At 61.4% G+C, this 13,206-nt stretch overlaps 1 protein-coding gene across 3 annotated transcripts in view; it reads right to left on the reverse strand.

Annotated features, from left to right (window-relative positions):
- Positions 1-1,470: 1,470 nt before the first annotated feature.
- NLGN3 (neuroligin 3) overlaps positions 1,471-13,206 on the reverse strand; it is a 52,155-nt gene continuing 40,419 nt past the window's right edge. For all 3 annotated transcript variants that reach the window (XM_063345369.1, XM_063345368.1, XM_063345367.1), the window contains 2 exons: positions 4,724-5,513; positions 1,471-4,295 (listed from right to left, as the gene is read on the reverse strand). In XM_063345369.1, the coding sequence (XP_063201439.1) occupies positions 3,458-4,295; positions 4,724-5,513 (1,628 nt within the window). In that variant the 3' untranslated portion in view covers positions 1,471-3,457. The remainder of the gene's footprint in view (positions 4,296-4,723; positions 5,514-13,206) is intronic.

The following is a 13,206-nucleotide window of genomic DNA, read 5'->3' on the forward strand; positions in this document are numbered from 1 at the left end:
GTGCAAGGATAAGGAGGAGGGACAAAAGGGCAGGGCAAGCCCCTGTTCTTGGGCAGAAAGGCATCTCCCCTTCAAGAGGGCACTAGGCACTGCAAGATGGGCAGGTGGTGGTGCTGCCGGCTTCGCCGGGATGGGCCACTGTCTGCCAGGCAGCACTGGCTCCACTGCTTGCACCGTGGTGAGGCGGCTGCTCTTGGAGCTGTGCTGCGAAGCACCGGCATTTCCATGGAAACCCGGCCTGATGCGGGTTTTTCATCTTGGTTCCTCTCGCAGCTGGTCACTAAACAGAGGCACCCAGTGGCTGCGAGGGAGGGTCTTGGGACCACGGTCCTGGGGCTGCCGTGTGGGTCGGACCAGAGGGGCCGGTGGTTGAGGCAGCGCTGGATGGGGCGGTGGGTCAGGGCTCAGCGTGGGGAGTCGTCCCCTTGCCCGGAGATATGAGCCCGCAGTGAGCAGTGCTGCCCATCGGCATGGAAAAGCCCAAGGGAAGGCAGTCCTGTGCACCGCTCGGGAGTCCCATCAGAGTCCCATCATGGCTCAGCTCGTCCCAGCATCCCTGTCCATGGCGGCATGGCACAGCACAGCACAGCAGACCGCTTGCCTCCGGTGCTTTCCCCACCCTCTCCACCTGCCCCATGGCAAGGAGCCTGCTGCCACCCCCGCCTGGTGCCCTAGCCCGTACCCGTGCTGCCTGCCATGTGCTGCAGCTCCAGGACGCAGGGCACAGGTTGGCAGGGGCTGCAGCACCCCCATATTGGGCAGCACTGGGGCCATGGGGGTCCGGTGCGGGGGCTGGAGCACTGTGCTGAGCAGGGCGACGTGTGCCAGTGGCACTGCAGTGGCAAGGGGCCCTGGGCAGAGCCTCCCGTGCAGCCCCCTGCGCAGACCCCTGCCTGCCCCCCCACCCCGGCTCGGGGCCTCGGCCCTGGCTCCGCTGCCTGCACACTGCCTGGAGGCGATTCAGGCCCCATGCCTGGTTTCCATGGCAACTCCAGTTGAAATTACATTAAAAAGAAATGAAACCAGCAGCTTTTCTGGTTGGCAAGCAGGGGGAGGGGAGCTGGGCTGGGAAAGGCAGAGGAGGTGCGGGGGGAGCTCGGTGGGAGGGGGCTGTGGGGCAGCTGAGGTCCCATACGGGGTCCCAGTGCTGGGGCAGGGGGCCCAGCAGGGCTGTGGGCATGTGGGGACCACCCCACTGTGGCACCCAGTGTTGGCAGTCCTGGGTCACAAGGTGCTGGCTTCCACGCGTGCTGCGCTAGGGGTCCAGCACCCCGACTCGGTTGGGTCGTACTGGGGTCCTCCCACTGCCTCCCCAGGGTGGGTGCCAGGGACATGGGGACCGTCGGGACCCTCTGCCAGCAGGCATGGCCATAGCTGGGGGGGGGCTCTGAGCCAGCACAAGGGCGCCCCTCCCAGCCTGCGAGCCCCTGGCCCCTACACACTCCCAAGAAGAGGCGAGACACACCGCTATTAAAAATATCACTTCTGTTTTATTTGGAATTTGTTACTCTGCGTGGGTGACAGGGTATAAATACATTCTGCAACGAGCATCCTCACCCTCAGCCCTGCCCGGAGGCGGGGGCCGGGGCAGGGTGCAGGGCCGGGGGTGCGCTGGCCCCAGGCAGTAGGGCCAGTCGGCACCGGTGCGTCACGGCCGCCAGCACGGGCAGCGTCTGCCAGCCGGACCGTCTTGCACAGGGACAAGATAATGGTGTCCCTGCAAGGACCCGTCCCTTCCTCCTGCCTCCTGAAGCCCCAGGTGCCGGTGCCTGGGGCGGGGGGGGGCTGAGACCGGGGTGCCCTGCGTGGGGTCCCAGGCAGCTCCTTCTCCACGCCCGGCTGCACCGAAGCCCCTCGCCTTGAGCCCCGCTACCCACAGCCGCGTGCAGCTCAGTGGCTGTCACCAGCTCAGTGGGTGCCCAGCCCTGGGACAGGTGCTCCCAGCCCCGCGCAGGCTGCGTCACCCCCAGCGGCCCCGCTCGAGCAGCCTCTGCCCAAGCGTCTCTCCCAGCCGCGTGTCCCGGGTGCTGGAGCCGGGGGCCGGGGGTCACCCTGTGACAGGGGAAAGGCCCCAGTGGGAGCAAGGTGGGAGCTGGAGTCGCTGTGGGTGCGTGGCTCACCCTGCTCCTGCCAGCCCTGCAGCGCTGCCCACCCCTGCCGCAGGCTGCAAATCGCTGGCTCTGCATTCGGGCAGCGGCGCAGGCAGGGAGGGCACAGCGTGGTCCTGGGGCGGCTGTGGGAAGCTGTGAGAAGCGGACATGGGATGCTCCTGGGGGAGCAGGTCAGGGTGGAGAGCACTGGGACACGGTGCTGGGGTGCTGCCCTGGGTTGATGGTGGTGGGCAGACAGTGCTCACAGCAAGCGATGCCCGCGCGGGGCAGTGGGTGGCACTGGGCGCAGGGGCCGGGGCGAGGGGGGTGCTCATGGGTGGGCCGTCGGGTAGGCTATTTGGCTGAGATATGTGGGGCACGGGCGACAGAGGAGGGAGAATATCAAAAATACAAAAGAGCGCAGCCCCGCGGCGCAGAGGCAGTGCCCTGCCTGGCGCCTGCCCGCGGCAGGTGGGGGCCGCGGGGGGCCGGCACTGCGCGCACACGCTGGCTTCTAACTGGCTTTTTATTTTATATCAAGAACACTTGGTTTTAAAATCTTTACAAAGGACAAAACGCGGCGACTCCGTTAGTGTGTAAAGAACTAAAGATCTGCTTAAAAAACGTCTCTGCAAAGAGAAACGACTGACACAAAAGAGATTCTCTGCAGCGCAAAGAGGGGCAGAGGTGCCAAGTGTCCAGCCTGGGGCCCCGCTCCCAGGGTCTCTGGGGTCCCCAAGCCCCGGCACTGGCCCAAGTGCCCGCACCCAGCAGGAGGCCGGGTCCCCAGACCCTGCCCGCTCCCTCTGCCTATAGCACCATGGCCCGGGGCCACTTCTCGACACAGTGAAGGAGCCTTTTCCAGGGCACTCGGGATACCAAGTCGCCTGGGGATGCCCGGGCACCGGCTGAGAGGAATGCCCGGCCCTGCTCCTCATCAGTCCTGGGGTGCTCAGCGGATGGAGCACCGGGGATGTGATCGCCCCGCTGGGAGGCACAGCCCCGGTGCAGGGAGCCCCATGGCTGCTGCCAGCGGGGCTTCCCTCTCCCTGCCCGCACCGGTGCGTGGGCGCAGGGGCTGCGCCATGTCCACCCCCTGCACCCCACTGGCACCCCAGGGCTACCCTCCAACGGGGAGCCAGAAGAGTCAAAGCATTTCTCAAAAGTTAGATAGGAATGAAAGAATGCGCCAGGCGAAGAGCGGGACATCCAGCTGCACCGGGACTCTGCAGGTCTCCGGGCTCGGTGCCTCACTGTCCGTGGGCGCTGCTCCTCCGTCCGGGGGCTCCATCGCCCCGCTGGTCCCTCTGCCAGTGTCTGCTGCGTGCGTGTGCGTGCGTGCGTGCGTGTGCGCCGGCGGCGGGCAGCTATACCCTGGTGGTGGAGTGTGAATGCGGGAGCCCCGTGCTGTTGAAGCCAGCAGTGAAGGTGTTGTAGGGGTGCAGGGTCTGCAGCCCCACCAGCGAGTTGGGGATCATGGTGATGGTGTTGGGGGTCATGAGCGGGATGTCGTCTGGAGAGCGGCGCAAGGTGAGGGTGTAGTCGGGCAGAGCGGCCAGGCGCAGGGTGTCGTGGGGCGGCACAGCCTCACACTCATGGTGCCCCTGGCTCACCTGCAAGGAGGGCACCTCCTCGTCGGGCGCGTGGGCGATGTCGTTGGTGGCACCTCGCTGGGGGCTGGGCTGCCGGTGTGTGTCCTGCCGGCGCTTGTCCTTGCGGTAGTAGAGGGCGGCGAAGGCCAGCACATTGAGGAAGAGGAGGGAGGCGCCCACGGCGATGGTGACGCTCAGCTCGGTGGAGTAGTCGCGGGGGCTCTCGAGCAGCGTGCCCGCCTCCTGCTCTGGGCTCCACTTCTCCTTCCCATTCTCACTGTTGTAGGCGGGCGAGATGGCGGGGCGCTTGGTGGTCCAGATCTTGCCGTTAGGCCGGCGGGTGATGTGGGAGTTCTGCGTGGTGTCGGGTGGTGGCACTTTGGTGGTGGTGGAGGTGTAGTGGAACATATCGTGCAGGTTGTACAGGTGGGGGACCAGGTGCTTCCAGAAAGCCACCTTGGTGGCCCGGTAGTGGTCGCGTACCCGTGGCTTCAGCCCGATGTGCAGGTACAGCTGGTCACGGGGGTTGTACTTGGACCAGGCCACCTCCTCAAACCGGTTGGCCTTGGTGTGGATGAACTTGGTGTCCTGGGGGACAGGCTTGTTGGGGTCCCTGCGAAACACAGGGAAAACAGAGCTAGCGCTAGGAAAAGCCGGAGAGGCAAGGAGGGAGAGCCGAGCACAGAGGTGGAGGCTGGAGGACCTTTGCCAGTGGTGGCACAGGGTGGGGTGGCGAAAGGCTCTGCATGGATGGGCAGCACCCTAACCCTGGGTCAAGTCTCACCCACGATAACCACGGCCAAGCAACCTCCCCACTCCTGTGCTTGGCTGGATCCTGTCCTGCAGGCTGGCCACGCTTTTGGCTTCTTACTATGTGTTGATGCCCTGACCCGAGTGAAGGTGCAGTACGTGGACCTCTGGGGACAGGGGGCTGAGTGTCTCCCACACCAGGCATGACCCCCGCCCCCCCCCAGCATGGTTCCAAGGGGTGCAGCTGCAAGGAGTGCAGATCCTCCAGGCACAGCACCCGTCCCCACTCACCCTGTCTTGGCAAAGTTGGTCCAGTAGGTCATCACCACGGCGCTGAGCATGACGTCGTTCTTGGAGAAGTTGCAGGGAAAGAGGTCTGTAGGGCCAATCATGGGGATCCCGAACACATAAGGCACCTCATCCCCATGGGCTGCGTCGGACCACGCAGGCTTCATCAGACTCTGGCAGTGGTGGTAGAAGGCGTAGAAGTAGGTTGGGGAGCCATAGCGGGCATGCAGGTCAGCCGTCACCACCGACGGCTCTACCCACTGGTGGTCAGTGAAGAGGGCCACCAGAGTCTTGCGACGTGTCTCAGGGTTGTCCCTGTCAGCCCAGTCTGTGTACATGAACTTGATGGTCTCCCGCAAGGTGTCCTTGCCCTCGGGGTAGCCATACAGGTTGTCTACAAAGTTGGAGACCGAGTAGTCAAAGTCACTGCCTGAGACGCCGTCCTCGGGGTCTACTACGCCCTCCACAAACTTCAGCCCCTCGCCCTGGTTGACCCCCAGCATGATATCATAGTTGAGGAATTCACCCTGCTCCATCAGGATCTCTGGGTCATCTGGAATCACGTCCCCGTCAATGACTGGCCCAAAGGCCACGTGGTAGCGAGCTGGCTGGATGTCTTGCTCTACCAGCTCCTTGGCACTCTTCTGCCGCAGGCAGTCCACCATGTCCACTGTGTCCAGCACATTGCAGCCCACCTTGTCAGCCAGCATGCTAGTGTACTTCACAGGCTGGTAGTTCACTGCCCAGCTGGAGAGCGCGGAGCCGCTCTGGATGATGGCTCTCTGGAAGAGTCCTGCAAGACAGGCAAGGAGCGGAGAAAGCTCATAGCGTGGTGAGCTGTGCAGGATGCAGCGTGGAGAAGGCATCAATGCCCTTGGACCCCTGCAAGGACCCAGCACTCCAGCCTGTGCCTGGCCTTGCCGGGGCTGTGCTGCCCACTCACAGTGGGGGCTCAGCTCGGAGCCACTACGCGGGTGGCAGGGTGGCAGCTGGGCATGTAGTGGGTGCTCCTGGCAGCAACCAAGGGCTCCCGAGGATCCCACAGAATCACAGAATCCCAGACTGGTAGAGTTGGAAGGGACCTCTGGAGATCACCCAGTCCAACCCCCTGCCAGAGCAGGGTCACCCACAGCAGGTGGCACAGGAACGCCTCCAGGCGCGTTTGGAATGTCTCCAGAGACGGAGACTCCACCACCTCTCTGGGCAGCCTGTGCCAGGGCTCTGCCACCCTCACAGGAAAGAAGTTCCTCCTCATGTTTAGGTGGAACTTCCCATGGTCAAGTTTGTGCCCGTTACCCCTTGTCCTGTCCCCGGGCACCACTGAAAAGAGCCTGGCCCCATCCTCCTGACACCCACCCTTTCAGTATTTATAAGCATTGATGAGATCCCCCCTCAGTCGCAGTCGTCTCTTTTCCAGACTGAAGAGACCCAAATCCCTCAGCCTTTCTCCATGAGAGAGGTGTTCCAGTCCCCTCAGCATCTTGGTAGCCCTTTGCTGTCCCCTCTCCAGCAGTTCCCTGTTCCATACCCATTGCAAGATATGGCCTGGCATCCCTCTGTCCCAGTGCGAGGAGGAGAGGTGCCGTGGCTCCATCACAGCCTGGCCTGGCCAAGCAGCCTGCACTGTCCCAGCCCCCCCCGGACATGTTGCCTGAGCCCCCGACCGCTGCCCCCCAGCCCAAGGTGGCACCAGCTTCAAGGAGCAGCCTGGCTGCAGGCTGGCAGCAGCGGGAGGGTTAATGCCTGCTCAGGGACACTTAACCCTGTGTGTCCCACCCCACCGCTTTGTCAGGGTCCCCCTCACCCCCCTCCCTGCCACTTCCTGCCCAGCTGGGGCTGCTCGGTGCCAATCCGGCCCTGCAGGAGCACGCTGCCAGACGCACAAAGAGGGCCTTTCTGCCACCGGGAACACAGAGGGAGTGGACTTTCGCCCTGGAAAACGGGGCCACAAAGGCCCTGGCCCAGGCGGAGGAATGCGTGGCTGGGCTCCAGCCCCATGTCAATGGCACTTGTGCTCAGAATACAAAGGGCCGTGAGGAAGCGGAGTCTCCGGGGCAGGGAAAGGCAGCCGGACTCGGGGTGCACCCTGGGGTCCTTGCTCTTCGGCCAGCCCTCACCTGCACCCCGAGTGCTGCCTGTGCCTTCCCCGGACTCTGGCACTTGCTCACTGCGAGGGACTGTCTCAGGCGGTCCCCGAATGGTGCTGGCACAGCAGCATAGTGGCCATGGGGCCGCCCCTGGCCCCCTGAAACGTGGAATGCCTGCGTGAGACCCCCTGTGCAGCCAAGGCTGTGCCGCTCTACAGGGGAGCGTGAACCTTCCTGCAGCAGAACTGTTTAGAGGCTCCTGGCTCCTGGCCACCATGTCCATAGCTCTTGTCTGCACGCACAGTCCTCACTCTGCCAAGTACCTGACGTACAGTCCCACGAGCTGGGACAAAAAGAAGTCACAAGCTCTGTTTGTCACCTCCTGGTGCCCTAGAAAGCTGTACCCAGCCTATGGGCTGGAGCCTGGCTATGGGTTTGCTTGCTCTGCGCCATCATCCATGCGCCAAAGAGCCAGGATGGGGCTTCCCTGGCTCCCAGGAGATGCTGTCCCAGCAGCAGCTATAGCTCCCCGCCAGCAGCATCACTTCCCAGACAGACCTACTGGGCTGGGCTCTGCCCCTGCCCACCCCTGCCTGGGGAAACACAGGCAGCTGGTGTCACCAACAGCTGGTCACGTCCGTGCTGGTGTCACCAACAGCTGGTCACGTCCCTGATGGAGCCCCTTTGCTGTGTCTCTGCATGGCCACATCCTGACCCAGGAGGACCCAGGAGTCCACGAGAGCCCAGACCTGCCAATGGCCTCCCCCTCCATGCCAGCTTCCAGGACAAGCACCCCAGGGAGGCATTGCCACCCTGCAGCTTACCCCGGAGCCCTCCAGCCTGCTGGGGCCCAGGCAGGAAGATGCAGCTCTGCCTTCCCTGCCTGTTCCCCTCTGAGGTGAGGGTCCTGATGCACCTTGTGTCCTGCAGAGCTGGCTGCCGCGGCACCGCTGAGCCAAACGCTGGGACCAGGGGGTCCGCTGCAGGGCTCCTGGTGCTGCAGGCTGCTGCCACCTCCTGATTCCCTGCTCGCTTTGCTGGGGAGCTGAGACTGGAAACACCTCTGGCGTTGTCTGGGCCAAGCACTACTCAAAGCGGCGTGCTGGGTGCCTTGTCCAGCTGAGGTCTGAGCATCGCTAGAGCTGGCAGCAGCCCCCAAGGAGCAGGAGATGGGGCAAAGGAAACACAAGAGGTTTGCCTGGCAGTCACAGCTCCTGCCCTGGCATGGCTGGCTGGGGGGAGAAGCAGCACCTTGGTCCTTGGCGAGGAATCCGCCCGCCTACAAGGGCTGAGGCTGGCAGGGGAGCCGCGGGTCTCCCCAGCAGCCAGACACAGCGTGCGCTGCACCAGCCTCCGGTGTCTGCCTCTCGCAGCGCCTGGCAGAGCAGGCACAAATTAGCAGCTTCATTAATAGCTCTTGATCACTATGAGTTTTATTTCGATGCGATAAAAACAAACCCGCCTGGTCTGCAGGCTGTATCTTAGTGCAGATCCCCTGCTGTGCTCCAGAGCCGGCTGCCCCATCCCTGGGAAGATAGGTGCTCCAGCACGGGGCCGGGGAGTGGTTTGAGGTCCTTTTATGGCCATTTGCTTTCACAGAATCACAGAATGGCAGGGGTGGGAAGGGACCTCTGGAGATCACCCAGTCCAACCCCCTGCCAGAGCAGGGTCACCCACAGCAGGTGGCACAGGAACGCCTCCAGGCGGGTTTGGAATGTCTCCAGAGACAGAGACTCCACCACCTCCCTGGGCAGCCTGTGCCAGGGCTCTGCCACCCTCACAGGAAAGAAGTTCCTCCTCATGTTTAGGTGGAACTTCCCATGGTCAAGTTTGTGCCCGTTACCCCTTGTCCTGTCCCCGGGCACCACTGAAAAGAGCCTGGCCCCATCCTCCTGACACCCACCCTTTCAGTATTTATAAGCGTTGATAAGATCCCCCCTCAGTCGTCTTTTTTCCAGACTGAAGAGACCCAAATCCCTCAGCCTTTCTCCATGAGAGAGGTGTTCCAGTCCCCTCAGCATCTTGGTAGCCCTTTGCTGTCCCCTCTCCAGCAGTTCCCTGTCCTTCTGGAACCGGGGAGCCCAGCACTGGACACAGCACTCCAGATGTGGCCTCCCCAGGGCAGAGCAGAGGGGGAGGATGACCTCCCTCCACCTGCTGGCCACGCTCTTCTTGATGCACCCCAGGATGCCATTGGCCTTCTTGGCCTCGAGGGCACATTGCTGCCCCATGGCCATCCTGTTGTCCACCAGGACTCCCAGGCCTCTTTCCACAGAGCTGCTCTCCAGCAGGTCATCCCCAACCTGTCCTGGTGCAGGGGGTTATTCCTCCCCAGGGGCAGCACCCTACACTTGCCCTTGTTGAACTTCATGAGGTTTTTCTCCGCCCAGCTCTCCAGCCTGTCCAAGGTCTCAGTGTATGGTGTCACAGCCTTCTGGTGTGTCAGCCACCCCTCCCAGCTTTGTGTCATCAGCAAACGTGCTGAGGGTGCACTCTATCCCTTCATCCAGGTGATGAATATATTGAAGAGGGCTGGGCCCAGTACTGACCCCGGGGAACACCACTCGTCACTGACCTCCCACTAGACTCTGTGCCCCTAATCACCACCCTCTGAGCTCTGTCTTTCAACCAGTTTTCAGTCCACCCCACTGTCCATTCATCTAACCCACACTTCCTAAGCTTCCCTATGAGGATGCTGTGGGAGACCGTGTTGAAAGCCTTGCTGAAGTCAAGGTAGGCAACATCCACTGCCCTCCCCTCATCTATCCATCCAGTCATGCCATCGTAGAAGGCTATCAGATTAGTCAGACATGATTTCCCCTTGGTGAATCCATGTTGAGTACTTCTGATAGCTTTCTTTTCCTCCACATGCTTTGAGATGATGCCCAGAATGAGCTGTTCCATCATCTTTCCAGGGATGGAGGTGAGGCTGACTGGCATGTAGTTTCCTGGGTCTTCCTTCTTGCCCTTTTGGAAGACTGGAGTGACATTGGCTTTCCTCCAGTCTTCAGGCACCTCTCCTGTTCTCCAGGACCTTCCAAAGATGATGGAGAGCGGCCCAGCAATGACTTCTGCTAGCTCCCTTAGCACTCTCGGGTGCATCCCATCAGGACCCATGGACATGTGGATCTCCAGTTTACTTAATTTATCTCTAACTTGATCCTCCTCAACCAAGGGGAAGTCTTCCTTCGTCCAGACTTTCCCTGTTACCTCCAAAGTCTGTGACTCCTGAGGGCTGGCCTGAGCAGTAAAGACCAAAGTAAAGGTGGCACCGAGTAACTCTGACTTCTCTGCATCCTCTGTCACCATGGCTTCTGCATTGACGGAACACTGTCTGCGGCACCAAGCACTCCCTTCCCACCTCACAGCATTTACAGCTGGCTCCTCTGCCACAGCTGCGAGGGTGCGGGGCACCTAGCACCGCTGCCATGCAGCGGGACCACACCACAGGCACTGGGGATGGATGGGGCCGCCTTTGGCACACAGGTGCATGGTTTAGTGGCAGAAAGCCTAGTGTCACCTGAAAAATGCTATACTGGCATGACAGCAGTTTTTGTAGCTGGAAAGTTGGGGACTAGCGCCTCCAATCCACTCCCAGCCTCTCTCCGTGCTGCCCCCTCCATTCCAGGCCTCTACAAGTGGTTGGGGCCACTTCGGCAGCCAAGCATACAGTCCCACTTCCAAAGAGATGTCACCATCTGGCCGTGAAAACCACTCTGCAGCCTTGGGGCTGCCCTGCTAGAAGCACCCAATCCCCGAGAGGGACTCTGTGGGCTGAGAGCACCTCCCCACGATCCCTACCTGCCTCCCAGGCACTCCTGTGATGGAGAGGAGGACCCCAAGAAGCATCACGAATGCATTACACCCAGAGAAAGCCCTTTTTCTTTCTGCAGGAGCTTTCACCCCGTAAAAGACTCCCCACCCTGTGCCCATGCTGCCCAGGAAGCCTATCAAGGGCAGGAGGGCACGCAGAGCCCCAGGGATCCACACAGGGATGGCACAGCCCTGCATGGGCCCCTGCAGCTGCATCCCATGCCCTGTCCACTGCTCAGAAATGAGTCTGCAAACATCTACCTGTGCTCCTTTCCTACACACAGAATCAAAGAATCACAGAATGGTTCGGGTTGGAAGGCACCTTAAGGATCATCTAGTTCCAACCCCCTGCCCTGGGCAGGGACACCTCCCACCAGACCAGGTTGCTCCAAGCCCCATCCAGCCTGGCCTTGAACACCTCCAGGGATGGGGCAGCCACAGCTTCTCTGGGCAACATGTTCCAGTGCCTCACCACCCTCACAGCCAAGAATTTCTTCCTGATATCCAATCTAAATCTCCCCTTCTTCAGTTTGAGGCCGTTACCCCGTGTCCTATCATTACACTCCCTGATCCAGAGTCCCTCCCCATCCTTCCTGTAGGCCCCCTTCAGGGACTGGAAGGGGCTGGAAGGTCTCCCCGGAGCCTTCTCTTCTCCAGGCTGAAGCCCCCCAACTCTCTCAGCCTGTCCTCACAGCAGAGGGGCTCCAGCCCTCCCAGCATCTCCATGGGCTCCTCTGGCCCCCTCCAACAGGTCCATGTCCTTCTTGTGCTGAGGGCTCCAGAGCTGGACACAGTACTCCAGGTGGGGTCTCCCCAGAGCGGAGCAGAGGGGCAGAATCCTCTCCCTCGTCCTGCTGGCCATGCTTCTTTTGATGCAGCCCAGGATGCAGTTGGCTTTCTGGGCTGCAAGTGCACATTGCCTGCTCATGTTGAGCTTCTCGTCCACCAGCACCCCCAAGTCCTTCTCCTCAGGGCTGCTCTCAGCCATTCTCCGCCCAACCTGTATTTGTGCCTGGGATTGCCATGACCCAGGTACGGGACCTTGCACTTGGCCTGGTTGAACTTCATGAGTTCTCTGCTTGATTTACCCCAACACAAGAGAAGGATCCTCCGGCTTTAGCCATCAGAAGCATCTCCTCCTATGAGCTAGAGAGCTGCCACCTGTGCTGCACAGCTCCGGGTAGCTGGGTAGCTGGGAATCCTACCCCAGGAGCCCCAAAAGCGGTGAGCGCAGCCCTGGTCCCGCCCTGCTCTGCTATTGCAACGTCAGCAGTGGCTCTGTAGGTATAACTCACATTTTCCATGTTCTTAAGCTTATTGTAGTCTAACACCCCTTAATGTTTGTCCAAGTCACCTGCAGAGGATAGGGCAACAGCCCCAGGAGCATCCTGCTCAGGAGCTGGCACGGGGGAGCAGGATGACAGAGGAGCTAACTTCAGGCACCCAGGCAGGAGCACAAGTGACCTGAACACCCCGAGGCAACAGGGAACTGCCGTTCTATCCAGAACAAACATGTCCTGAGCCGGCAACAGCAGCTCCATACGCACTGCCAGGCCTGGATCACTTCAGCTTTTCCTGCCTTTTTGTTTCTCCCTGCTTTACTCAAACATGGCAGGGCACCGGCGACGGTGACAGCAGACCTGCAGGGCAGTCATGGAAGACTAGGGACCACCATGGACTTCATGTGGGAGTGCCCAAGCTGCCAGCTTTTGGAAAGCAGCTGCCCACCAGGTCCAGAGATGTTGTTGGGTCTGTGGGGCAGAGCATCCCCCAGAGCTCTGGTCCTTGGGGCACCAAGGGGAGCCCAGCGATGGGAGCCGTCACCCCGAGAGCAGGAGCACTCTGCATAGGGTGGGTTGGTGCTTGCTGTGCCACAGGCTCCGGCACAGAAGGAGTATGGGACATTGGTTGGCTGCAGAGCCAGCTTGGGATATCCCACCACCCAGGAGGCTCCGGAGCTCCTCTGCATACTCTCATCCCGTGGGCCATGGCAGCACGGCTCAGCCTCTCCGCTTCGGTTCGCTGGCCCATCCGAGGAGAGGCTGGCAGAGAGCTGCAACCGCTGGGCACTCGGATGGGCAGCAGGGATGGGTGCGGAGGCACAGGCAGCCTGTCGGCCCCTCTTGTCCCTGGGGAAGGGGCATCAGTGGGAAGCAGAGCCCAGCACGGCAATGGGTTTCCACGTGGGGGTGGGCTCACCACAGGGCGAGTGGTTTGCCAGAATCAGACAAGTTTAACCAAAAGGGCAACGGGAGAAATTTGAGAGGAGAGAGCTGTTTCTGGCTTGCCTTTGACTCCACGGAGAACTACCAGCGTCCTACCAGCCCTGTGCCAGGTCTGGGCTCAGCGGGGTGCCGCCTTTCACTCCCCACCATGAGCACAGGCTCTGCCACCTCCCACCGCAGCCAATGCCAGCCTCCTGCTGCCCACAGCACCTGCAGACCCCCACACCGAATACTACCGAGCAGACCGTGAAGCTGGTGCCGGTGCAGCCACCTTCTCAGCAGTCTGGCCTGAGATCACTCCTGCTTACAACATCGGGGCAATCAGTCCGTCGACGGCTCCCAGGGCCAGAGGAAGGCTGCC

This window comes from Chroicocephalus ridibundus, chromosome 9, assembly GCF_963924245.1.
Source record: "Chroicocephalus ridibundus chromosome 9, bChrRid1.1, whole genome shotgun sequence".
Classification (NCBI taxonomy): Eukaryota; Metazoa; Chordata; class Aves; order Charadriiformes; family Laridae; genus Chroicocephalus; species Chroicocephalus ridibundus.